Genomic DNA, 25,169 nt, shown 5'->3' on the forward strand with positions numbered 1-25,169 from the left:
ACACGCACCCCCATACATAGATAGATGCAGCACAATTGTGAAACACACATGTCGCATGGGAATGATTAGCGCGGAGATACAATGGCTTCATAGTGGAGACGTTCCTTTCTTTCTCTTCCTTTTCCATCGGCTGGGAAAGTGTACCGCACAGCACGGGACCCGACAGCGCTGCACACACACACACAGACCGAGCACAGATTAAAAGTAAAACTTCTAGAGTTAGCAGATAAGATGAAAAACCACTGGGTTCGGAAAAAGGAGAAGGCAGAGAGATAGGGACCGGATAGGGACCGATGAATTAGTTATCAACCATTACAGACAAGCTCGCTTGACTCCTCTTCGTACTTCTTACGACACGAAGCAGAACCGAGAGAAAGAGGAGGGGGGGAGGGGGGGCTGGAGGACGAGGCCGGCGAAAAAACAGCACATACGCATCTCTCTCTCTGTCTCTCTCTCTCTCTCTCTCAGTCTCTATGTATTCATCTATAATATTGCAATGTCTGCCACTGCATAAAGGACACCACTAGAGTGCAGTCATTTGTATGAGTCGTGCGCAGGCCTTCAGGAGCATAAAGCACGCCGGTCCATGGACGCCCAGAGTCACGGCGCATTGTGACCATTCTGGTTCATAATTCAACAACAACAACAACAACAACACAGAACTCAGTGAAAAGAAGAGGAGTGAAGGCAGAGCGACGGAGAACCAGGAGCACTGGAGGAAGGGCGGAGGAAGAGTGGAGGAAGGGTGGAAGAAGAGTGGAGGAAGGGTGGAGGAAGGGCAGAGTAAGAGTGGAGGAAGGGTGGAGGAAGGGCGGAAGAAGGGCGGAGGAAGGGCGGAGGAAGGGGCAATGGCTGTAAAGGAGGGGAGGGAAGTGAACAGTCCTGCTCAGCGGGGGGGGGGGGGGGGGCTCCAGCCAGGGCCCCCGCCGTCACTGTGATGCCACTCTCAGAGAGAGAGAGAGAGAGAGAGAGAGAGAGAGAGAGAGAGAGAGAGAGAGAGAGAGAGAGAGAGAGAGGGGAGAGAGTGAGAGAGGGACAGAGAGAGAGAGAGAGAGAGGGACAGAGAGAGAGAGAGAGAGAGAGAGGGAGAGAGAGAGAGAGAGAGGGGTGGGGGGGGAGAGAGAGGGAGATAGAGAGAGAGAGAGAGAGAGAGAGAGAGAGAGGGGGGGGGGGTGGGGGTGGTGCTGCTCTCCCTCCTGACAGGCTGGAGCGGAGGGGGGGGGCGGGGCGGGGGCTGTGTGGTGAGCAGGCCCTTTGGGGGCGGTGGGCGTGCGTCAGGGAGGACAGGGGGGTCCGGGAGCACGACGCCTGCCCACCCGCTCCATCGCCCGTCGGCCTGCGCTATGGCTGTGGTGCCGCCCGGCGTCTGACTGACACGCCCGCCTCACAGCGGCCTGGACCCCAGCCTGGACCCCAGCCTGGACCCCAGCCTGGACCCCAGCGGCCTGGACCCCAGCCTGGACCCCAGCCTGGACCCCAGCCTGGACCCCAGCCTGGACCCCAGCGGCCTGGACCCCAGCCTGGACCCCAGCCTGGACCCCAGCCTGGATCCCAGCCTGGACCCCAGCCTGGACCCCAGCGGCCTGGACCCCAGCCTGGACCCCAGCGGCCTGGACCCCAGCCTGGACCCCAGCCTGGACCCCAGCGGCCTGGACCCCAGCCTGGACCCCAGCCTGGACCCCAGCCTGGATCCCAGCCTGGACCCCAGCCTGGACCCCAGCGGCCTGGACCCCAGCCTGGACCCCAGCCTGGACCCCAGCGGCCTGGACCCCAGCCTGGACCCCAGCGGCCTGGACCCCAGCGGCCTGGACCCCAGCCTGGACCCCAGCGGCCTGGACCCCGGCCTGGACCCCAGTGGCCTGGACCCCAGCCCTGTGTGTGTGTGTGGGTGTGTGGGTGTGTGTGTTTTATCGATTTAGATATAAGTGAAACAAGCTACATGAAACAGATGTTTAAAAAGGGAAATACTATGCTGTACTGTCCTAGTTAATGTAGAATAAATTATTTAGTTGAATGTCTGTTTTTACCCTTACTGCTTTGACCCCTGGAGAGAGAGAGATAATTGGTCAAATGTTTACGTAATTTGAGAATGTGATATGTCTGTGCTTACTTATTCTTTAGATTCTTATGCTGTATCTCTTTTACTTAACTTTTAGTGCTTGGCCAATATAAATGTATTCTGTCCGTGCCCATGAGGCCTTTGTCTCTGAACCCAGAGAAGTAGAGGACAGAGACACAGAGCTGTAGAGACCTCGTGCTAAATAGCTCTGTCCATGAATGATTCATCCAGGTGATTTGAGATGCTTGTATTACTCGGAGGAGGAGAAAAATATGTTAACATTAATCGCGACGGAGCTATCGTTTGATTAGCTTTTCCGCAGCCGCGGCCGTGATGTACGCCGTCCGCCACTGACGAGTTATAGTTTACCGCCTTCGTCAATTCATCTTCTGGTCTCCAGAAACGGAATGAACAACAGAACGAGAGAATGAGAGTGGAACGGAGAGATTTAAAGTACTATGTACGTTCTACCTCCGGTTCAATACGATTCCTCACCAGACTCGTACGTTGGAGGGTGGAGCGGACATCACTTCAACCCCAGCCCAAGAAAAATAGAATCCTAATTCCGCGGGGTAGGTGATTAATGATTGCCGTTGGCTTGAAAGGCCAGACTTATGTGACTTGACCTTCTGAGCACTCGTAAACAAAGCTGCCTCTGCTTCACCACATGGTGGACGGGACCAGAGCTGCAGAAAGAAATACATCTGAACAAATGTTGGATTATGTTTCTGCTTTTGCAAAAATGAACAAAAAATGTAGAAGCAGTTGCTATTAAATTTCTTTGAAAAGAGAGCCACATTCTGGCTCTGCAGATGGCCTGCTGAAGCTTGCGTCGTGTGACCGCATAAAGGAGGACTCTGAGATGACACATAAAGAGACTGTTGTTGCTATAGCGCTGCTGGTGCTCTCTCTCACTGTCTCTCTTCTTTTGTGTTTATGTCCCTTTCTGTTGTATTCTTTTTTCCACTCTCCCCCTCTCCCTCTCTCTCTCCCTCTGTATGCCTCTCTCTCTCTGCCTCTATATGCCTCTCTCTCTCTGCCTCTATATGCCTCTCTCTCTCTCTATATGCCTCTCTCTCCCGGAGCCCCTTATGCTCTGCTCTCTCGATAGCAGTCTGGTCATCTCAGCAGCTCAGCAAAGACCCATCTCTCTTCTCTCAGAGGCCGCTGCTTTGATTCAAGGCCCATAGCAATTCATTTGAGCTGGACTGAACTCCCCCCGTGCAGCTTGGATTTATCACAGAGGAGCTCGCCGTAAGATGCGTTCTGTTTGCTATCCGTTAGAGGGAAACATCAATTTGTGCCATGTTATTTCCGTTTGTAATGCAGTCCGTTTTAACCAGGGCTTGTTGCATGGATTAATCTATACGGGTTTCTGTTAAGCATGCAGTTGGCTGTTGTTGCCCTGGCTTATTTTACAAATATTTGTTCTCTCCAGTCAATACTTGTAATTAGGCTTGCCTTGTCGCTGGGATTTTTTAGATTCACCCTCTGTAAAATATGTTTTGTTTTGAATCAACTGTGCACTGAAAACACACACTCACAAACACATACACACATCCAACTGTAGCGTGGCGTATCACTGCCAAGATTTGTGAGCAAAAGATTTGTGAGTGCGTGAGCGGCATTACCTTCACTGCACCAACGCTGAGCATTCCTCTGATTAACAGAGCGATAATGAAGCCTGTGAGGAGAGAATCCTCATGAGCACACACATGAAGTGAACCAGCACACAACTTACCCCCGTGCGCACAGATGCTTTCTTTGCCCTGGTGCTCTCAAAGTGTTTTCCTGCTCACTCTGATATTTTTTCACTTTGCGCGGTGGTACTCTTTTGGGCACTTACTGGGCGGGGCCAGCCATGGCCAATCTACCCCTGAATGTAATTGGTTTGGTGTTACTGGAAAAGTCCAAACACCTCTTGAAGTGCATGGCACATTTCTTGGGGTACAAACCAGGTAAACCAGGAGTCTGCTCCAGAGCTGACGTCTCAGAACACGCTTTGGAGAAGTATGAAGCGTAGCGTTTCACCTCAGACAGCTCGCAGTTGTTAACAAAAATATAAGTATGCGTGTCATGAATAAGGCAGCATGATCAGGCGCAGTGAACCATATCCGGCCTTGAAGATTAGCTGTGCTAGAGTACATACAACATCAATAGAGCAGGAACTATAAAAGTAGCAGCTGAACAGGTAAGAAATACTGCATTGCCTCGCTGTGGCTTATGTAGTATATAGTTATTTTCTAACCCTAACCCTAACGATCAGACAGCGAACGTCTAATGAAGTCTGTTTCTGTATTTGTATAGCTGTGTTTGTATATGATAGTAAAAATAAGATAGAAAGATGTGAAAGCTCTGTACATGAAGGGTTTCCACAGCGATTTCTCAGGAATCAGAGAAATCAACGTGTGATTGGTACCCAATTAGTACCCAATCTCTATCCAATGTGATTGGTTAGAGAAACCAATCACATTTAGGGATACAATGACCATGGCTGACTAAAGTGCATGCTCAATGAATGATTTTCTCCTCACATGCTTAATTATTGCTCTCGCAGGCAGAGAAACATGGCACACTAAATTATAATCTGTGTGCATGGGATGTGTTTTAGGCTGTGATATGCCACCGTACAACTGGAAGAATATTAATTTCTACTGTGTTGACAGTCACATATGTGTTCACCACCATCATCGTTGTTGTCGATGACAACAGTAAGTGCCATGGGAACAGCATGTGACAGGTGGTGGGATTGAGGTCCCTAACTATCGTCATGCCTCAGTGTCGGGGAGGCGTGAGGGGTCATCTGGAGGTCATCTCCATCAACAGGTGGAACTGATGGCTCTGGCCCCGTGTCCCAGGCTAAAAACAGGGATGTACACCAGTCACGTGATCCACACATCGATCCAGAGGCTGCTCGGCTAAAGTGGTCCGGGCGTAGAACGCATGACAGAAGAGGGCAGGAACACACTTTACCGACAGCGACAGTGTGTTCCAAACCCACGGTCAGAGTGACGCGTGGATGGAAACATTTAGCGGGCACAGCATCGATGAGGCCTTAAACAACCAACACTGGTCGCTGAGATTCACAACATATCCCTGCTCTATGGTGATTATAAGAATACTATTTATAATGTATATAATTATGTCTGACCTTATCTTATTAATATATATAATATATATATAATCTTATTGTATTGCTGATATTGGGTGCTTGTTATTATTATGTTCCATTTGATTCGGTCCCAGGGTTGGAGAGTGAATTTGAACATTGGCTGATAATGAGTGCCCTTTTTAGTGCACAGCTTTTATGTTGTTGAATAACCTGGTCACCTATTCAACTTAGTTGAATAGGTTCCCTCGAGGGAAAAATAAAAGTTATTATATTATACTATTTGGCAGGACATAAACATGATTCATAAGGTTGGCTGATGGGAGTTGCAGAGCACCTTGTCAATAATAGTTTAAAGCAATTTAAATATTAATATTTTTGGTCAAAACATAATGTTTCAAAATGCCAAGCAGAGCATAGGTCATCCTTGTTATGCTACAATTACCTGAGCAGTGATTGAACATAATGGTATCTTACGAGGCAGCCTACATGACATTTTCAGCATGCAAATTAACGAAACGTTAAAGACCATGGCCTGTTAGCATTATCTAATACCTCCAACTTTCCAACAACTCCTTTTGAAAAGCCTTATTAATTATTCTTTTTTTTTCCATTTTCTTTTTAACAACTTATTTGATATGCATGAATCTGATCACAATGTGGCATGTGGTTGCCTGCACAGCCTTTACTTTTATAATGCAAATATAAAAAGACGCACTGGATGGTTGAAAGTTCATACAAGCAAAATACTGTCTACATTAACTAACAATGATATACCTCAAATAAACGATAGTTATATTTATATTCATATTGCATTTTATGTATTTCTCCAATATGGCTGCTCAATGTAATGTTATCAGTGGTGCAAAGCTAAATTTCAGCATCATAAAAAAGGCTACAATGCTTTAGATTAAACTCCAAATAAAAACCATTCAAGTCTATTTCTATCCATCCCCCCTTTTGCTGCCCCTAGATATATAGGGGCGACATGGTGAGAGGCAGGAACGGACACAGTATTGGGTTGTCGCTGTAAATCTTTGGACAGTTATTGCCCTTCCACCATCAGTAGGAGCAGTGAAGGGTTTAAACGGTGCCAATAAAGGTTAGGGGTTATTTCACTGTTATGTCCAAGATGGGAAACCATGGGTTTGTCCCAAACTCTGTCCCCTGTGCACAGATTTACAGCATACACAACATAGTAAATGTTATGCAGTGGTTTGTGGTGCATCTTGTAGGAATTACACAAAGAGAAAGTCATTCACTTTTGAGGAAATTAGGACACAATGTTGTCACTCACCGCAATGTATTTGTTGTGTTGTAGGATCATACAAACAAACAAGAAACTCCAAAATAGAATATAGACTAAAGAAAAAACGTTTCTCTCATAGTACTCTCATAGTACTACTACTACTATTACTGCTGTGACTACATCGTCATGACACCCATTACGATATCTTAAAAAAAATCTCCACGCTCATACTTTGACTACTACTACTACTACTACTACTACTACTACTGCAGTCACCTTTTCCCATGTCCGCATCAATGTTGCCCCCCAGATGAAACGCATTGTGACAAATGGAAGATCCCCACATTCCAGACTGAAGAGTGGCCCGGTCGGCTCTTTACCCTCAGCATCAATGCTTCACAAACATCCAGGGGTTTTATTCGGTGTAAAGATTTCCCTCCATGCGATAACATCTGCACCCTCCCAAGAGATTGAGCTAAGCAGGAAACTCCACGGCCGCCACCCACAGATCCACACGTGTGTCATGGCTGAGGGGAGGGGGTTTGGGGGGGCATCTTGTAATAGCTGTCATCATAAAAGTTAACATGATGGAAGATTCATCGATTTTTCCCGAACAAAACACCACATTTATACTCTAAGTTCCCCTAATTAAGACATTCATTGTGCTCATTAGTGCATTAATTGATCTCGTTTTGACATTAACTGTTGTTTTGTGGACAGCGGTGTCATTTCTTAAAGAATATTAGAATAATAAGTGCAGACTTCCACAGATGTAGTTTAGGTGACTCTGCGCTCTTCCTTTTCTATGCTTAATAACCGCTGTTGGTCCCAACCTACTTGCCCGTTTCTCTATAAGTGGTAAAATAGGCCAACAATTTATGTAGTTTATGGGTTCACGTTTTTGAGTAGCTCAGCAACACTGCTTTAGTTTAGGATGAAAATAAAAAGCTTGCACTGTACCATTGTACAGTACCCTCGTTTTATATTATTAGCAGGGTAATTGAAGATAATCTAATGGAGTTTAACATAATCTGAGCTTTGTTATGTAAAGTTGGACTGACTGGAAGCTTAAATTGATCAAGAGCCACGAGAAAATAAAAGAGAGAGAATGAATGATGCACCAAGTGAAGCACCACTAAGTGTGTTAGTGCACAACACGTGCAAAGTGAAAATTATAGAGAAACAGCATTTCAAATCCCAGCGTACTAAGCCTAATGCTGAACACATGCTGAAACAAACCTGAACTTACAATTAAATTCACATTCAACAAAAACACAAAAACTATTTGATAGATTTTGTGAATTGTTGCTTATAATTACAATTGTAGGAATCATAAGTGGATACTTCATTTTACCATTAGAAGTCTGATCTGCTTGAGGTGCCTGTATAGTAAACTTGCCAACATTCTGATTCTGGGGCATCATCCGTTCAAAACTATGAACTGATCTGCCGTCATTTGGCAGACCGAACACACACAATTATATTTAATAGGTTTGGTTTTGGCCTTCATCTCTATCTAACTGCGGGAAATTCAGTTGGATGTTCAATATTCGCCTATTTTTTTTATTAATAATTTAACTTAGCGTGCTTGATGAAAAGAGATCTGATTTATTCCAGTTTAGTCTTTTTTAAAGAGTCCACATTGGAAAATGTCTCACAAACGATGTCCTTGATATTTGGAAGAATTCTGTGTTGAATCATATCAACATTCTAATAGTGTCAAATGTAGAATCTCCGGTCTTTGGACCATGCTACGATCGAAGCAGCAGCAGTTAGGGAGTCAGAGCTACAACTTTCAGCCCACGAGACGATTTAGGCCTTATTTGGGGGGATCCATACTATATACGGTTTCTGCACAGGCCTCCACCATCTCCACACAAATGTGTTCAGCATCTTCCATTACACACGGTTTAGCATTCTCAGTCATTTCACTTTCAGAGTCAATTGCTCAACAAGATTGACACCATTTGGAGTACGACCTGGGCAGGGTAATTTGGACGCGGATGTGACATCCCATTGGTTAAAGAGTCCACCACCATCCTGACCACCCAGTCATAATCACCACCACCATCATCGCCATCAGCTCTAGTGCCAGCGCAGACAAGTGGATTCCACCAGCACAGCCGCCTGCAAATCCTTGGCTCAGCAGAGGCTACAGTTTATCACGAGACCAAATCTGGTCCCCTTTTCTGACTTGATCCATTCACTGATACGCAAAGGAATTCAATCTGGTCGAGCTTACTGACATAAAAAGGATTTCTCCTGGCGTCTGCAGGGTCTATGGTCGCTGAAATGACTTCAATCGACGGCTGGACCTTCACGGATTGTCTTTTGTTGCACAACATTAAAGGTGACCCTGAGCCTTTATCCCTGTGATGGCGCCAGCACTAATAGTCATTGCCGGCAGTGGATTGAGAGATTTGCTGGGAGACATCGTTGTTTCGTTCAGGACAAAATGGCCAATCCTCTTTAATTTTGACATCGTCTGGTCAGTTTGGTCTAGTCTGGTCCAAGAGGATCCCTGGCTATTCATTTTGTTCTTCTGCTCGATTTAAATCTGCAGAATTGCAATGCCATCAAGCGGCCTCATTGTTCTGATTGAAGGGCTTCAGCGTATCCAGAGACCTTTATCGAGGCAGTGTATTATGTTTAGTATAGGACGGATGTTTCCTTTGCCCAAGGTAATGCAGCTTACAAAGCCCAATATCAGCAAGATGGCTCAGTCAGATGGATTCATGAAGCAATAGCACCGGATACACTGATTAAAATACTTCTACAAATACTTTATTTTGGTAAAATACTCTGATAAATGTTTTTTTGGGTTAAAATACTGTGTTAATGTATTATAACTCATGAATCCAACAGTATTGAGTCCTTTGACTTCCAAAATATCCTTATTTTCATGACATATATTCAAGAATTAAATATCCAAACAGCAACATTTTACAAATGTGGGCGAAATTCATATATTCGGAATGACCGAACTATCCTTTTACAACAGTTCATATTTTCTATATATTTTAATGTATTTTAGGTGGAAAACCTTCATAGACAATGGAGGCCCTAACTTTGGTTGCAGTTAGCCATCGTTCCATTTAGCAGATATGTAATACATCTGCACAATAAACAGTTTACATGATACTCTACGGATCTCTATAGAGGTATTGTGAATTCCTGAATTCCCTGTGAAAATGCTGAACGTATTCCATAACATTGCGCAATCTGAGTATTGTATTCTGAATACTTGGGTTACTTCCACATTGAATTGCATTTTATACGTGTAGGAATGCGGCGTCAAATCCTGCTTACTAAACAGGCCTATTCTGGTGTGTTCTTCTGTTCCAACTGGCTGAATGTGTTAGGCCCAAGTCTCCCTGAAAGTGCACTAGATTATATCATTTGCTGTAGAGGAACTCCACAGCAAATGATCTCTCACTTATCTCTCACTCTAGAGAGAGAGAGAGAGTATTGGGCGTATTCACACCAGGAAAGTCCTTAGTTCGCTCTCTTTGGTCCGGACCAAAATACAATGTTTATTTTTTAATAATAATAATAATAAATTTTATTTCTAATGCACCTCTCATCAAAGAGATTTCAAAGTGCTACAAGGTTAAAAAGTTAAAAGCAAGGTAAAGAAAACAAAAACATACTCAATAAAGATTAGCAGCCATAGGCCTTTCTGAATAAAAAGGTTTTCAGGCCTATTTTAAAAGAGTCCAGGTTCTGAATGGCCCTCATCTGGATTGGGAGACTGTTCCATAGGCGTGGTGCGGCCGAGCAGAAAGCTCTGTTTCTGTTTCTTTTTTTTTCTGTTTCTGTTTCTTCCCATGGTGGAGAGCCTAGTGCTAGGGATTTGGAGGAGCAGGGTGTTTGTGGATCTGAGAGTGCGGGACTGTAGGGTGATGAGTTCTTGAAGGTAGGTAGGTGCGTGTCCATGGATGCATTTATGAGTGAGTAGCAGAATTTTGTAGTTGATTCGGGATGAGACAGGTGAGCCAGTGCAGTGATTGAAGGATGGGGGTGATATGCTCGTATTTACAGGCTCTCATTAGGACCCTGGCGGCGCTGTTTTGGATGTATTGTAGCTTCTGTATGGTCTTGCCAGGTATCCCAATGAAGTAATTGGGATCCAACCTTGAGGAAATGAAGGCATGGACCAATTGTTCTTGGTTTGGTGCGGTTCCTTTTCACATTGCAATTTTCGCAGAGTCCCAGAATTTTACAACAAACCCACATGTGTGCAAAGATCAATCATTGGACAAAAAGGTCTGGGGCGGGGTAAAGCGTTAAATAGGGGGGGGGGGGGGGGGGAAGCGCCGGTGAAAGTAAACAATCATGGATATCCAGCGTGATGTATGTTGATCTGCAGACCGGTCCAACTCCTTCTCCCTCATCCTGATGCGGAATGTGTTAAATGCATCAGCATTTTTATGTGTTTTCCAGCATACGTTTAATGTGGGCGTCTACCCAAATATCCACGAGCCACGACTCATTTTCACCCGACGGTCCGACAATGTACTTCCAATCTTGGAGTTACCGCTAATCAAACAATAATTTCCATAATGTGTGCGGCTGAGCGGGTGCCTGTTACGTCCAAAGAGGCGTTTTTAGAACCGGATCGGACCGAGGTGTGTTAGCTTTCACATCTCAAGCGAACCGCACCAGGGTTAGTTTGGAAGCAAACCGAGACCACCTCTTCAGGGAGGTCTCGGCCGGCTGATTTGGTGCGCACCAAAGTGAGGTGGTCGGGAGAAGTATTGTCATGTAATCCATCCATCCAATCCGTTATGTAACTGTATTCTAAATACCAACTATTTAAATTGTAACTGTAACGGAAGTTACAGTTACTTATAATTTGTATTCTGAATACGTAACGCCGGTACATGTGTTCCGTTACTCCCCAACACTGACCATGAATATTCTTTCCAACATGGTTATATGAAGAATAAATGTCATCGAACTTGGTTATTTTTTATTGTATGCCAGGATTGCGCAACGATATTGCGTTTTTGACTAAGACGTTTTTCCCCACATTAATCTCTAGTGCAGTGGATTAATAACCATGACAACCAGCAAAAAATCATCATGCAACATTACCCCTTAGTATGTGTCTTCTTATCCTGCTGCTCCCAATGGGCATTTGCAGCAGCCGATAATGACCTGCACAAGGGTACTACAGTGAAGCCAACGCTATGTTTATTGGTCTGGGGGAAAGGATAAAACACAAGACCAAATGTAATCAGTATCATAACACAGGAAAAACGTCTGCACATTAATATTGATTCTACATTTGGAGAGATTTCTTTCTCTTTTTTTGAAATGGAAATGCGTCTCTTAAACAGGGCTGATATTGGCCTGTATTGACCAAAGAAAAAAAGGGAGACAAAGTAATTGAAATGTATAAGAAAGTCAGGGAATATACCGCAGTGCTGGTTGTATCTGCCATTTTATGTTGGGAGGAGGTGGACAGAATGAAATGGTGTTTTTCAGCTTCATAAAACCTGTTTCTCACTTGTAGCCATTTCCATCTGGCTTCACTATCATTAATTTTAATGTCCAAAATGTCCCACCAGGAACAGATATGGGGGTAGTAGGCTATGTTTGCCTGTCGCTGCTAGTAAACCACGACTATTTCACTTTACTGCAGTTCTTGTAAAGGGTAGGGGTGGGTTCTCCAAGCCAGGCCTCAGGGACGGCAACATTAGCATTCATCTTTAGCTTTGGTATAACTGATTTCTAAACAGACATCTCTGGGCGTTTTGTTATTATTATTATTATTGCTATTTTTATATCTGCATTGTGTGTTGCATGGGATATCATTCACATTTCATCCATTGATATATTCCCTTTACAGACTTTTCTTTCTTTAAAACAGTAAACTGTGTTTCTGTTTGTTTTGCTGACGTACACTGACTCAGCTTCTCCGACGTAATGTCCAACTTTGAGTTCTGATGGAGTGTAGCTGTGAGGTGTCCACTGGTTGTTCAGGATGAGGGCAGACAGACAGACAGTCTGAAGGAGAGCTGTTCAGTGGTCGGTTTTCACCTCGTCTTGGGGTGAATAACCAACACCAATGTTTTGGCTCCAAACTTGCAGCTCTCCTTTGAACATCACGTTGTCATTCATGTTGACTGAGGGCCAGGTCAGGGCAGGCCTTGAAAAGAACAGCACAACACACACCCCCCCCCCCCCCCCCCCCCACACACACACACACACACACACACACACACACACACACACACACACACACGCATGGAGCAAAGCAGAATAAAACAACAAACAAAAGTAATTGATGCTGATTTATATCAACTTTGGCCTCTAACTCCCTGCCAAGCGCGATGCAGTTTTAATGACACATATACCTTTAGAGGTCGGACTCAGGCTTTTATTTAGGGAACACAAGTTGTTAGACTTGTTCAAAATCCGATATCCTGCCCAGGCCTTGAGCTCAGTGTGCCTGCAGCAAGGCCCTGTCGGCTCAGACCGGTGGGCGAGGGGGAGGCAGCCCAGTTGAGGGGGTACACATCTGCCATGGCCGGTGAGCTGTGGAATGTGTTTGACCAAAGGCTAAATCTCACATTAATTGCAATATTTATTCATTACACTCAACATTTGCATATGAGCTGGAGCAGCAATGGGCGCCTATTCTGTTCTCATTATTAACCATTCCGCGCTCCGTCACCAGCTGTCAGCTGCTCAGGTTTGCATATATGTCCCCCGAAGAGAATAATATAATAACTCCTGTTTGTCTGCTCCTGTTTACTTCTCCTAGTGACGATACCTGAGGATGTTAATGTAGAAGCATCAATCCCCACTTGTTTCTAACCGCTCTCTCTCTCTGTCTCTCTCTCTCTCTTTCTCTCTCTCTCTCTTTCTCTCTCTCTAGCTCTCTCTCTCCCTCTCTCTCTAAACGCCACGGTGATCTAATAAGACGCGGGCTACTTCCTCCCGCTCCGCTCCTCATTACGGCGGCGTGAATCACCGGGCGCCCACCCGTTCACCCGAGCTTAACCCGGTCGCCACGGTAACAGTCAGCCCGGGCAGGAGCGGAGCGGGCGGCTAGCTGGAGTACCGGTGCACTGGCTCCGGCCCCCGCCGACCCCTCCCCCCCCCCCCCCCCCCACCACTCTGCTCCAGGAATCAAAGCCGGGCAGAGACCCTCGATGGCGGGGGAGTGGGAGGCGCCCACCACGAGCCGCGCTGGCTCTGTGAGTTCACAGCCCGCCGCGGCGCTGCACGGAGGCAGAGCGGGCGGGAGTCATCGCTCACCAAGCGCAGCGTATAGTGCTGAGTGTGTGTGTGTGTGTGTGTGTGTGTGGGGGGGGGGGGGGGGGGTTGTATACAGTGTGTATGTCGTTATAATAGAGGGTAAAGGCCAGAGTACCGGCGGAGGGTCACACAGGTGTCCAACGCGAGCGTGCTGAGCGAGACGGTCCACTGGTGAGCGAACGGTTAGAAGAGCAGGAGGACAAAAACGAAGATAATATGAAAAGATAGGCCTACTGTTCATAAAAATGGTATTAAATAATAAAGGCTAACTCGAAAACATCATTTTCCTATAGCATTCATTCGGTACATTGTTTCAGGGTCTTTTTTTTGTATCATTTCGATATATTTTGGATTATATGAATGAAATAAGATGATTTATAGCGGATAGATTTAAAGATGTAAATAACCCCGGGGTGGCGGTGGGGAAGGAACCAGTCGCAGTCCCGGGCCACAAGCCGCCATTAGAGGAAAAGGCAGAGTAGGTGTTGCAAAATTGAACAGCTGCCATAGTAAATAAGCTTTATGTGGCGGGCGGCCATCGGTCACCACGGTAACTATGAGTGTTGTTGATCCCTTGGGGGGTGGGACGCTGAATAGGTGTCTCTCGCCGTATGCCGCGGCCTGGCCGCCGTGCCACAGCCAATTACAATAACACGCCAGACAATGATGTCCTTAATGAGTGATTCAACACAAACGATGCTCATTTAGGATGGGAGAGAAAAGGCAAATATTAAGTGAAACATTTTTATTATAATCACAAACCAAAAAGAAAAGACCATGTTGCAGGGAGCGATATTTGGCGGTTTCACTGTGTTGATAGCGAGCGAAGTGAGCACGGTTCAAGTGTGCCTAAAGCAGTCAGGCTGATACTTAAACACATCTTGGCTGCCAGGAGAGAGACAGTGGGAAGCCAAACTATGTACTTGTGGAGCTGTTTGCCAAAGCATTGGCTCTGGACCAGACCCCGCTAGGAATCTGAAAAAAGCAATTATATGCAGCTTTTTCAGTGTGTCACATCACACATTGCGTTAGATGTATTTCCGATAAACACAGATGGAGAGTGTAAACTGTTAAACACTTGTATTTACTTTTTTTCTCAACCCTGTTTTTTTTTTCTTCTGCGATTCCATATCTATTTATACGTAACAAAATTTGAGTTTTTATGTGCAGAAAAAATATATATTCTCCTGCAAGACAAAGGGAAAAAGTTTCTGTGATACTTTCAGACAAAGTGTACTGCTAAAGACAAATTTAGACTGCGTTGTTGTCCATCATTCATTAAATGTGGCCGCATTCATTTTTCTTTCTTCACTATTCACTGTCAAATCAATGCTAGGAGCCTGTGAGGAAGCTAGCTAGCACAAATCCCCGGGGCGAAACACCAGCGTTCCCCTTGTTTCTATGTTGATCTATCCCTGTCTGACATGTCCTGCTTCCCCCTCCCTGCCTCTTAGAAAACCTAACTGACTCGTAGAAAGGCATTTCTTCTGGGAGACATACACGCCGTCATTTCCCAAACAAGAGCTCCTCGGCCCGAGTCGTTACAGTGACATGAAATGGGCTTACCGGCTTCCTTCCTCTCCTGCACATAAAGCATCGAGCCTTTGTGGATCTCTGCTCCTGTCTATGTGCTCTAGATAGCTACCAGCTACCTCCGTCTGGAATGGATCCTTCTGGCACACGCTACAGTGTTAAGGTATAGGTTCTACATCTGTTAAGGTATAGGTTCTACAGTCAAGCCAGAGCACGCTTTCGCCCATACTCGACACTCTTACATTGTGTTCACGATTTACATTCAAATCTGTTTGGGGTTATTGTTCTTCTTCTTTGCTGTTGCGTGCACTACAACAGCTGTTACCTGCAACATCGCCTCGTACCCAAGAGTCACATCAGCCTTGTACGGTTCACGGAGAAAATCAATCAGAAGGCCGGACTCGATTATATCAGGCCAATGTACTAATGCGGGAAGTAAACAACCCAACACGTTCCTGGGTTCTGTTTGTACTGACGAACTCTCAAACCTGTTGCCGTCACTCTTAACACCTACCAGCTATAGCGAGTCAAGTCGCGCCGCAAGGTCACATTGCGGGATACACGTGCGTGCTGAAAGCCATGTGATCTGCCATTCATCACTGTAATGACTCCAACGAGATGAGGGGCAGCTCGCATTGATAAATTATTAAATATTTGTGATAAAGCAGAAGGCAATGAAAAGGCTGGGCGAAGCCTATTCATTCATACTCGCCGTGCTTTTGTGCTGTTGGCTGAAGGACATAAAACAAGCAAGCTGTCGGTTGCCATGTTGAACAAGCCTCTGGCCATGTTGTAATGAAACTTCCTAAAAAATACAGCGGCAGACATAACTGTTACTCTCTTTCTTTCCTTCTTTTTTTAAAGAAGCCAGGCTCAGCGGTAAAACGAATGGTACACTTAATTGACAATTCCGGTATTTTGAACATTGAGCCCCTTTCTGGCTTGTCTAGGATGAAATAGAGTGGTTGACACCGACATTTTGACTATTGGTCCTGTCTCGGGTGTTTGGCTCATTTAGAATCGCCCCTGCCTGCTTCAAAATGGCTGGCTAACACCACTAACCACTCAGTGAGTTGCATATTTCTGAAAACGTCTGATAACGTTTAGGGTTGTTTTAAGGACAGGTTTGTGAATGCCCATAGCCAGCCATTCTGAAGCATGCAGGGGTGATTTGAAATTAGCCAAATACCTGAGACAGGACCAATAGTCAAAATGTCGGTGTCAACCACTCTATTTCATCCTAGACAAACCAGAAAGGGGGCTCAATGTTTAAAATACAGGAATTATCCTTTAAGGTTCAGCTGCCTGGTGCCTTTTTGTTCCTCTGCTTGTTCTGCACAGTGTTGTATTGAACCATCCGTAGTGTTCTGCAGATACAGCGAGCTGGGCCTGAACAAAGTCTCAGATTTGCAGAGCATATGAATTTGTCTTGTATATGTTTTGACAAACTCATTGGGACGTGCCCACGCATTCATTATGTGTTTTATAGACATGAGTCACCCACAGCCCTGATGGAACAAGGGGGGCGGGGGCTACCTGATGTATAAGCTGGATATTATACACCCCAGTTCACATCCAGAGCCCGTTCATCATACTGATTCATGAAGAGATTAGCAGATCTCTTGAACACTCCTTTGCCTTGTTCATAGTGGCTTTTGAAGAAATACTGAGAAAGACAAAACCTTTTTTTTCTCTATAAATTCCATAACCACATTTCTGCTGTAATTTTGCATTACAAAGAAATAAGTATAAGGTTCCGTATTACAAAGCCAAGTCTGCACCGCGGCAATAACTAGCAAGGGATCTGTGTGCATTGTTTCTCATAATGAACCGAGCAACAACAGCTAGTGCCGTGCTAGGTTAGTATTTATTTTCTGTTCCTTGGTGTTGTCCCAAACTAGGGAGAATTAATGCAGATAAACACTGTCAACCAAGTGAAATTGTGAAAACAAGATGCCCCAATTAACAGAATTGAATTGTTAACACAGGCTCTCTTGTTTACATACACATACATACATGTATGTGTGTGTGTGTGTGTGTGTGTGTGTGTGTGTGTGTGTGTGTGTGTGGATTGTAAAACAAAAATAAATTATGCATAATACACATATTTCACAGTCTGAACATAATTAGCATGTTTACTCATAAAATGTGTTAATATTACATCATTCCTAATGGAAAACCAGAACAGCTGTAATACAACATTAACACACAAAAGTTTATGAAAGTCATTGAAAAAAGTATTTTCTCTGCAGACTCCCAGGTCTGCTTTTAGGAAGTGTTGGGATTTAATCTCAAATTTTACTTCAACATTAGAAAAAAAAAATGAAGAAAATGTTCCTTCTGTTCTTTGGATTGATTTATTTTCAACTTCAACTTCACTTAACTTTTGTATCTTTTATTTTGTGCGGAGGGGGGGGTTGTGTGTACGTGTATGTGTGTGTGTACTTGTGTTCTCCCTCCCTGTGATGTTGCTACGCGTCCCTGTGGGTTAGATCTGTCTTTTCTCTGCTGCCCTCCACAGAGAGGTCAGTGGTTGGGATCAGCCGCAGACTCTCTCCCTGGGGTCGATAAGGGATTCAGTGTCCTGGGCTGGAGACACTTCAGCAACCAGCAGCGATGCTGGCTCCCGCCCCGGAGTGCCCCCCCCCCCTCCCCCCCCCAGTCCAACTCACCAACCATCCACGGGATGGGATTCTTCGACCTCCAGGAATTCCGTTGCAACCCAAAGCCCTGCCACCGCCCGATAACACACACACGCCATCCAAACCCGCGGGCCTGCCCCCACATACACAGTGGTTCTGCCAGCGGCTCAAACGGAGAAATACGTTCAAAAACAAGCGTCATTCCTTCTTTTTATTTTGGGAGGGCGCTACAAGGTAATTGTGACACCCCAGACACGGCAGATTAACTGTCAAATGAACAGATAATCAATGAACCCGCTAACAATTCCCGTAAATGTGTTGGGGCGAGCAGTGCTTTAGGCGTTTGACCGTGGGTTGAATGTCAGGACGTGTAGGTGCTTCAGGACGTCCGCCACCCTAATCAATCTGAAGGGAGAGGGTCATAGGAGAGATGGAGGCCAGTTTAAATCTGCACATGAATCATCTAAGTGGAATGCATGGAGTGCGTTTTCAACAGTTAGGACGCGTGGCAATGAAGCTTGTTTTGATGAAGAGTGCCAAAAGATGCTATTGTCATTCTTGTTTAGACATTGATTTTATTCTTTGATGCTTTTGTATTATACCTTACTTACACCTTTGTGTCCAAGGTATTCACTCCATGCTTGCATTCAAGACTTAACTCATTGCTATTCAGTAAAAAGAAAAACTGTCTGTTCAATATTCACATTGTAGTGGTAAAAAGCTGATGTGGTTTTGATGCATTTGGCGACAGTTACTTTCTCATTGCTAATTAATTATAACATAGCTTTGCACCTGCATTATTCACAAAACTGTTCAGTAAAGAGCGAAAAATTGGCACCTTGGAACACCATGGCAAATATCACCAAAATCAGGAGGAATGGAAAATTGACAAAAATATCCTAATGCTTCACAGCATTAATCAGGCACAACTAGACACTTGGTAATACTGTGTGAGAGAATTACCATCATTTTGACTTCTCCAACAACTCCAGTAAATTCACTGTAATTTGTCATTTTTTCTCCCCAAGCACAGATTTGCTGCTAGTTAACGTTTTAAATTCTAAGATTATGATTTTTCTTTTTATTAAATTCAATAATAAAAGTATGTGCTTTCAATGCCAACCAGGCATTTCAGTATTAGATAACAAATTATTTGATTAAAGCTTTGGATACATTTTGATATTGGGTTGAAAATGACTATATTTACGTTAGGGTGCAGTTTGGTTGAGGTCTAGGTCAGGATAATGAATGCACCAGAAAAGTACAATTGGTTAATTAGTTAATTAAATGTGATCGTAGTGGATGGTTGGTGTTAAAGCTGGCAAAACTGAAACGATACGATTGCGTTCCACTGCTGGGTCTATGAATACAGCATCGAGCAGTCATTAGGAGACAGATTAAGGGCAGTGTATTACAGTTTTTTGTATCGCCTGCATCCATTATTCAATGATCAAAAGCCTGTTTTTCTCTTAAACTCACGCCATTTCCAGCTTTACCAAATGCAGCCCTACCCTCTGTGCCATGGACTACGAACGGTGCATTCTTACCATTTGTACAATTTTAATTGGAAATGGAACATTTCTTGCGTGGGAAGCTCAAATCTACCTTTCAAATAAATTAAATCACAGATGTTTTAGTAAAACAATGGTCATTATTAATGGGTAGGATGTATTCTGCTGGCGGAAGCAGAAGAGGGGTTACGTGACTTGTTTTAATGTATTTTCAACATTAAAGGGGGCATGTTATTATTTTTCTGTTTTTCCCTTTACTTTAGTGTGTTATACTGTATATCGTTTTCATACATGTTTAAGGTCTGCTAAGCTAAAAACCTCAAAGTCCGAGCCAGTCCGAGCAACTCTTTGGTTAGACTTTGGTTAGCTGTATTGCCACGCCGAGAAGATCCTGTTCTCTGTGCTCAGAAATCAATCATTTGAGAATAATCAGAGTATCTTTCACATTCAGCGATGTAAACCTATTCTAGTAGTACCACCAAATTAATTTGCACAAAAAAGCACAATAGGACTCCTTTAAAACAAAGGTCTTCCATGGGGATGTGAACAATATGACAATAAATAATCAGAATGTCTTCATCATCCTTTAAGATACATCCACTATGACTTCAGTTGCTGGCTTGCCGTTAATTCTTCACATGCAACATAATCCCGCTTGTGTGATGATTTGTCATGAATGGCACATTAGCATTCACTGGCCCTAGTTTGAATATCAATGCCTTAAATTGATGAAACTCCCTGATATATGAATAGTTCATAGTGATATAATGTAAGACTAACACACACCTACCGATTCACAAGCACACACACACATATGAACACACAAGCACGTACACATATGAACACACATGCACCCCTTCACACACACACACACACACACACACACACACACACTTTAGAAAAACCAAGACAAATGCAAGTAAATACCCGAGATGACAGATCCAATCCTCTACGAGTAACATAAATAGCGATGGGTAGGTGCGGACCTAAACAAAATATTAATAAGGACTTGGTGGAGCTTGGGTGTAAGGAGGGCACTCGCTCTCGGGCCATTCTCCTTCACACGGGCGGGCTATCATAGGGGCTATCAATCAGAGATAACAGTGTCCAGTAGCAACACGCTCCCTCCAGCAGAGTGCTGTTCTCCAGTGTGGCCAACAGGAGGCGTCTCCTCCAGCGCTGGGGAATAACACTCGTCCGTGGGTCGGGGAGGGAATGGCGGACAAAGGTCTGCAGGCCCTGGGAGAGATTTCTCACTTGACAAATGGTTTGGTCATATTATTATGACGACCACCCACTTACCTAACACCACCACCACCATCTTCACACACACACACCACACACACACACACACACACACACACCATCAGCACCACAACTACGCTTCAACACCCCCTGGATGCAGATGTCAACCAGTGTGATACGTGCAGTGCGTGGAACTTGTCTATGGAGATATTTTTAGACTGAGTCGGTGTCAGAGAAGAGCACAACTCTGCCTTCATCTGCTTGTTAGCGGCCGAGCATTGAGACACTCGGGTGATACTACAGGGGGGTGGTTTTTTAGTTTTTTAATTGTGTTCATTTCCTTACGAACATGTTTGCTTGATCGTCACATTTTAATTATGTTTTAATGTTAACAATTAGCACCAAATCAGTGGTGTCAGCAACCAGCAAAAAAACTGGGAATGTTTCATGAACAAAACCCTCTCAATGAGTTACTTAACAAATATTATATCTGCATATCAGTGGCGGCTGCTCATCTTTCAAAGAGGGGAAGCTCATTTTCGGCCTACATCATATAAATTGTCAATTTATGTAAATTATCCTCTCTGTTCCTTTTCAAGGAAATGCTCTATCATACCAACTAGCTGTATTCTCCTGAGACTTGACCAGTGTCCTCTCAATGGCCAGCAGAGCTCGGCTGCTTAAACGGCCATGGCCCATTGTGTTACTGGTGTAGGACTTGAGCCGCTTTAAGGAGAAGCTCCTTTCTACACCTGCAGATGTAGCTCCAATTGTTGCCACTAATGAGAACAGTTTGTAAAGCTGAGGCATTGCACTGTCCAACTCCATGTCTTTAAGGAACACCAAGAAATCACACAGCTTTCCCCTGTCACCCTGCAGGTCCTGATCTGAATACAGGACTTGAAGTTCAGACCGCAGGCTCCCTGAATTAAAGTGATGGCCAACTACCAAAACAATATTAAACTTGAACAAAGAAATGTGGGGATTATGTTAAACTGAAGCAAGGAATTGTGTGTATAAGTGTATGAAATGTACGATGAAAATTGTCTAGCAATTTCACCAAGCAAATATCAAGAAATAGGTTGCAGTTTGTCTTTCGACTCGCTTGCAAAATCTGCGATGGGACTGAGGACTGAAGAGAGCTCCGGCGACGTTTTATAGTTCAAAATCGCTGTCACTCAAACGGCAACTCAGTCTTTCGCAGACCCTCCAATCATCACGCAGAAGCCCAGCATCCAGGCCAGCCCACTCCTCCATTCACCCCCAGAGACGCTGAGCGTCCGTGGGAGGGACATAATCGCAGCATTATCCAATCACCGTCGACTTTCGACGCACTAAAAAAAGCTGTTCTATGCAGCCCCATTGAAGTGGATGGACGCTGAGCTTCAACAGGCAAATGCGCTGTGACACTACGGGAATGTATGAGAAGGAAATCGAGTCAGTCGACCTGCGATAAGCAGCTGATTCTGAACAAACTCGTCTTTGAGATGGACGTGTTCTAACGCATTTTCAGTCAATGAAATGTTAACACAACAGTATATATTTGACCATTTAATTTTTTTTAATTTTAGGGGAAGCTGAGCTTCCCTTGCAGTCTTAGAGAAATTGCCACTGCTGCATATTCCTCTCATACGCGTACATTTTGTAATAGTAGTAGTGATTGTGTTGACGTTGTTAAATGACGTCAGGCTTAAGGGCAGAACAATAAAAACCGTGCATGAGATGAAAAGATAATCACACTAAGTGGCCTTTGAACTCGAGTGACAGACACCGCACCAGCGCTACACCATCAGCACTCTACACAACACAACATAAATTATAGTGCTGTTTACACATCAGAACCTGACAAATATTAATAGTTTATTACCATGGATTTTTTTTTTCATAACCCGTTTCTAACAGTGTGTACGCGGTTTGATTAAGCTAAAAGCAGTTGACAGCAGACACGTTGTTTTTTTGAGATGACACCCCTCCCTCTCGCTGTCTCTCACCCTCTATTTAAACCACACCAAGGTGTGCATCGTACGTGCTAATCTATTAACTAGCACACACATTTGCACGGGTGACACTGTGTTTGCAGACAATCTCCGGTCACCTATATTTGTGCATTGCATGTTGATACGGTCACATTCAGGCCTTGTTTGAATAGATACAATTCAACCTATGGTGCATACCAGTATATAAACATATGATTATCTTGAAGGAAAAACAATCTTACTATTTGTCCCCTTTTCGTGCTTAAGTTACGTTAAAATTTGGCCGTTCATCAGGTGGCACTCGTCAGACATTATAGATATCCATGTTGTAGTGCACTTATGAAAGTCAACATACATCTCTCTCTCTCTGTATGAACTTAGCGCAAGAAGTAAGGAAATTTGTGTTTGGTTGATTATTTCTCTGTGGTAACAATGCTTTTTGGCAATAAATCTTATTTCTAAGAAACACCCATTTCTAAGGAACATGCACTTGTGGGATGAGCAGCAGAGCTGAGTATGTGGGTTGCACCCATGAAAAATTTGCCAAATCTTCTCTGCCAATGCCAAACAGCTTATTCTGCCATTGACTCGTTTGGTGTTTGGTGGATTGGATGATTGAAGTTTGAAGAAACAAGACATATTGGCAATTTAACAATTTATTCATTTCACAAACAGGAGCCTCAGTAGCGTGTGGAAGAACCATACAAAGCCACAACAGCCTGGCACCTCCTCCTCATGCTGGTCACCAGCCTGGTCTGTCGCAAGTCAGCCAACGTGGTTGTGTTGGTCACTCTGGCATGAACAGCAGGCCCAAGCTGATCCCACAAGTGTTCAATGGGGTTGAGGTCAGGACTGCAAGCAGGCCATTCCATCCTCTGCACTCCCACATCTGGAGGTAGTCTCTGATAAACCCGCCCTGTGGGGGCGAGCATTGTCATCTTGGAGGATAGAGTTCGGTCCCAGACTGTGGAGATATGGGATTGCCACTGGTTGCAGAATCTCATCTCTATATCTCTCTGCATTGAGATTGCCTCCAATGTTGACAAGCCTCATTTTTCCAGTGAGGGAGATGCTTATTCTATCGGTGCAGCAATCAGCATAGCGTCCTCCGCGTCTTCTCCACACTTTGACCCTACGATCCAACTGCCGTAGGCAGAATCTGGACTCATCACTGAACATAATGTTCCTCCACAAGTTCAGGTTCCAGTGCACGTGTTGCCGACACCAGTGCAAACGGGCCTGATGGTGAAGGGCAGTCATGGCAGGACTCCTGGCAGCCCTATGAGACCGGAGATTGGCTGCGTGTAGTCTGTTCCGGATTGTCTGGGCAGAGAGCCGTCGGCCATATCGTCCTGCAAACCTTGACTGCAAATCTGTAGAAGACAGCCTACGGCACCTAAGTGCTGACAGGGTGATGAAATGGTCTTCTTGGGGTGTTGTCTTCTTGGGACGCCCACTTCGCGGCCTGTCTTTGACATCTCCCGTTATATGGAACTTGGCCTTCAGTTTGGAGAGGGTACTAGGGCTCACTTCAAATAATGCCTCAACTTGGTTTTGCGGAACACCAGCTTGAAGTTGCCCTATCGCAAGGGCCCTATCCAGATCAGTCAAACGCGGCATACCGATTCTTGAAGCAGACAGTAGTGGTGGCTCGTTCGCGAACAAATCAGTTCGAGCGAACGACTCTTTAAAATGAATGAACCGACCTGATTCGCCGCTGTCGTTCGTCATCATTCGTCTCGTTCGTTCTCCGAGACTCGACTCTCAGCTCCACCCACTAGTCGCTGAGTCGTGCTGACGAGTCGCCGTTCGTTCACTGACTGTGTTTAGTGGTGAAGACTCGAGGACTGAGAAGTCACGAGAGTCAGCCAGGCAACAACATCCTGATTCCGAACATGAAGCACTCCTCAGCTAAAAGGAACTTAGTTAATGTTATGTTGATTGATGACCGTTTGCACCATTGCACGATTGTGATTCGTTTGAGAATGAGAACGAGGGAGGAGCTGAGTCTGACCGACTCGGCTGAGAACGTGCATTCTCGATTAGTTTGAACGAGAACGAGGGAGGAGCCGAGTCTGACCGACTCGGCATTCGCGAACGTGCATTCGCGATTCGTTTGAACGCAAACGAGGGAGGAGCCGAGTCTGACCGACTCAGTGACTGAGAATCATGATTCACCGCTACCGGAAATGTGAACGAACAACAAATGAACGACTCTTCTTGGCGAACTGACCGACGCGAACTGATTCATTCAAACGAATCATGAAATCCACCACTAGCAGACACTTACTGACTGTAGCTGTACTTACAGTAGTAGGGCCCATGTTCACAGGTGCTGCCAATCAGGTGCCAATCAGGCACCTGATTGGCAGCACCTGGGGGTACCAGAAGTTCAAAACAAGTGTCAATAGCAACAGCAAAATAACCTGTTTGGCAATGGCAAAAAAGATTTGGCAAATTTTTCATGGGCGCAACCCACATACTCAGTGCTATGCATCCCCATTGAAGTGGATGGACGCTGAGCTTCAACAGGCAAATGCAATGTGACGCTACGGAAATGAATGAGAAGGACATCG

The 25,169-nt window shown here is 44.8% G+C and overlaps 1 protein-coding gene across 1 annotated transcript in view; it reads left to right on the top strand.

Annotated features, from left to right (window-relative positions):
• LOC311345275 (uncharacterized protein) overlaps positions 1-25,169 on the top strand; it is a gene marked incomplete at both ends in the record, with an annotated part of 65,314 nt that overhangs the window by 31,482 nt on the left and 8,663 nt on the right. The window contains 1 exon segment of the mRNA XM_084469638.1: positions 1,391-1,876. Within this exon segment, the coding sequence (XP_084325764.1) occupies positions 1,391-1,876 (486 nt within the window).

The sequence above is a fragment of the Micromesistius poutassou genome, assembly GCF_964030765.1.
Source record: "Micromesistius poutassou genome assembly, chromosome: 6".
Lineage (NCBI taxonomy): Eukaryota > Metazoa > Chordata > Actinopteri > Gadiformes > Gadidae > Micromesistius > Micromesistius poutassou.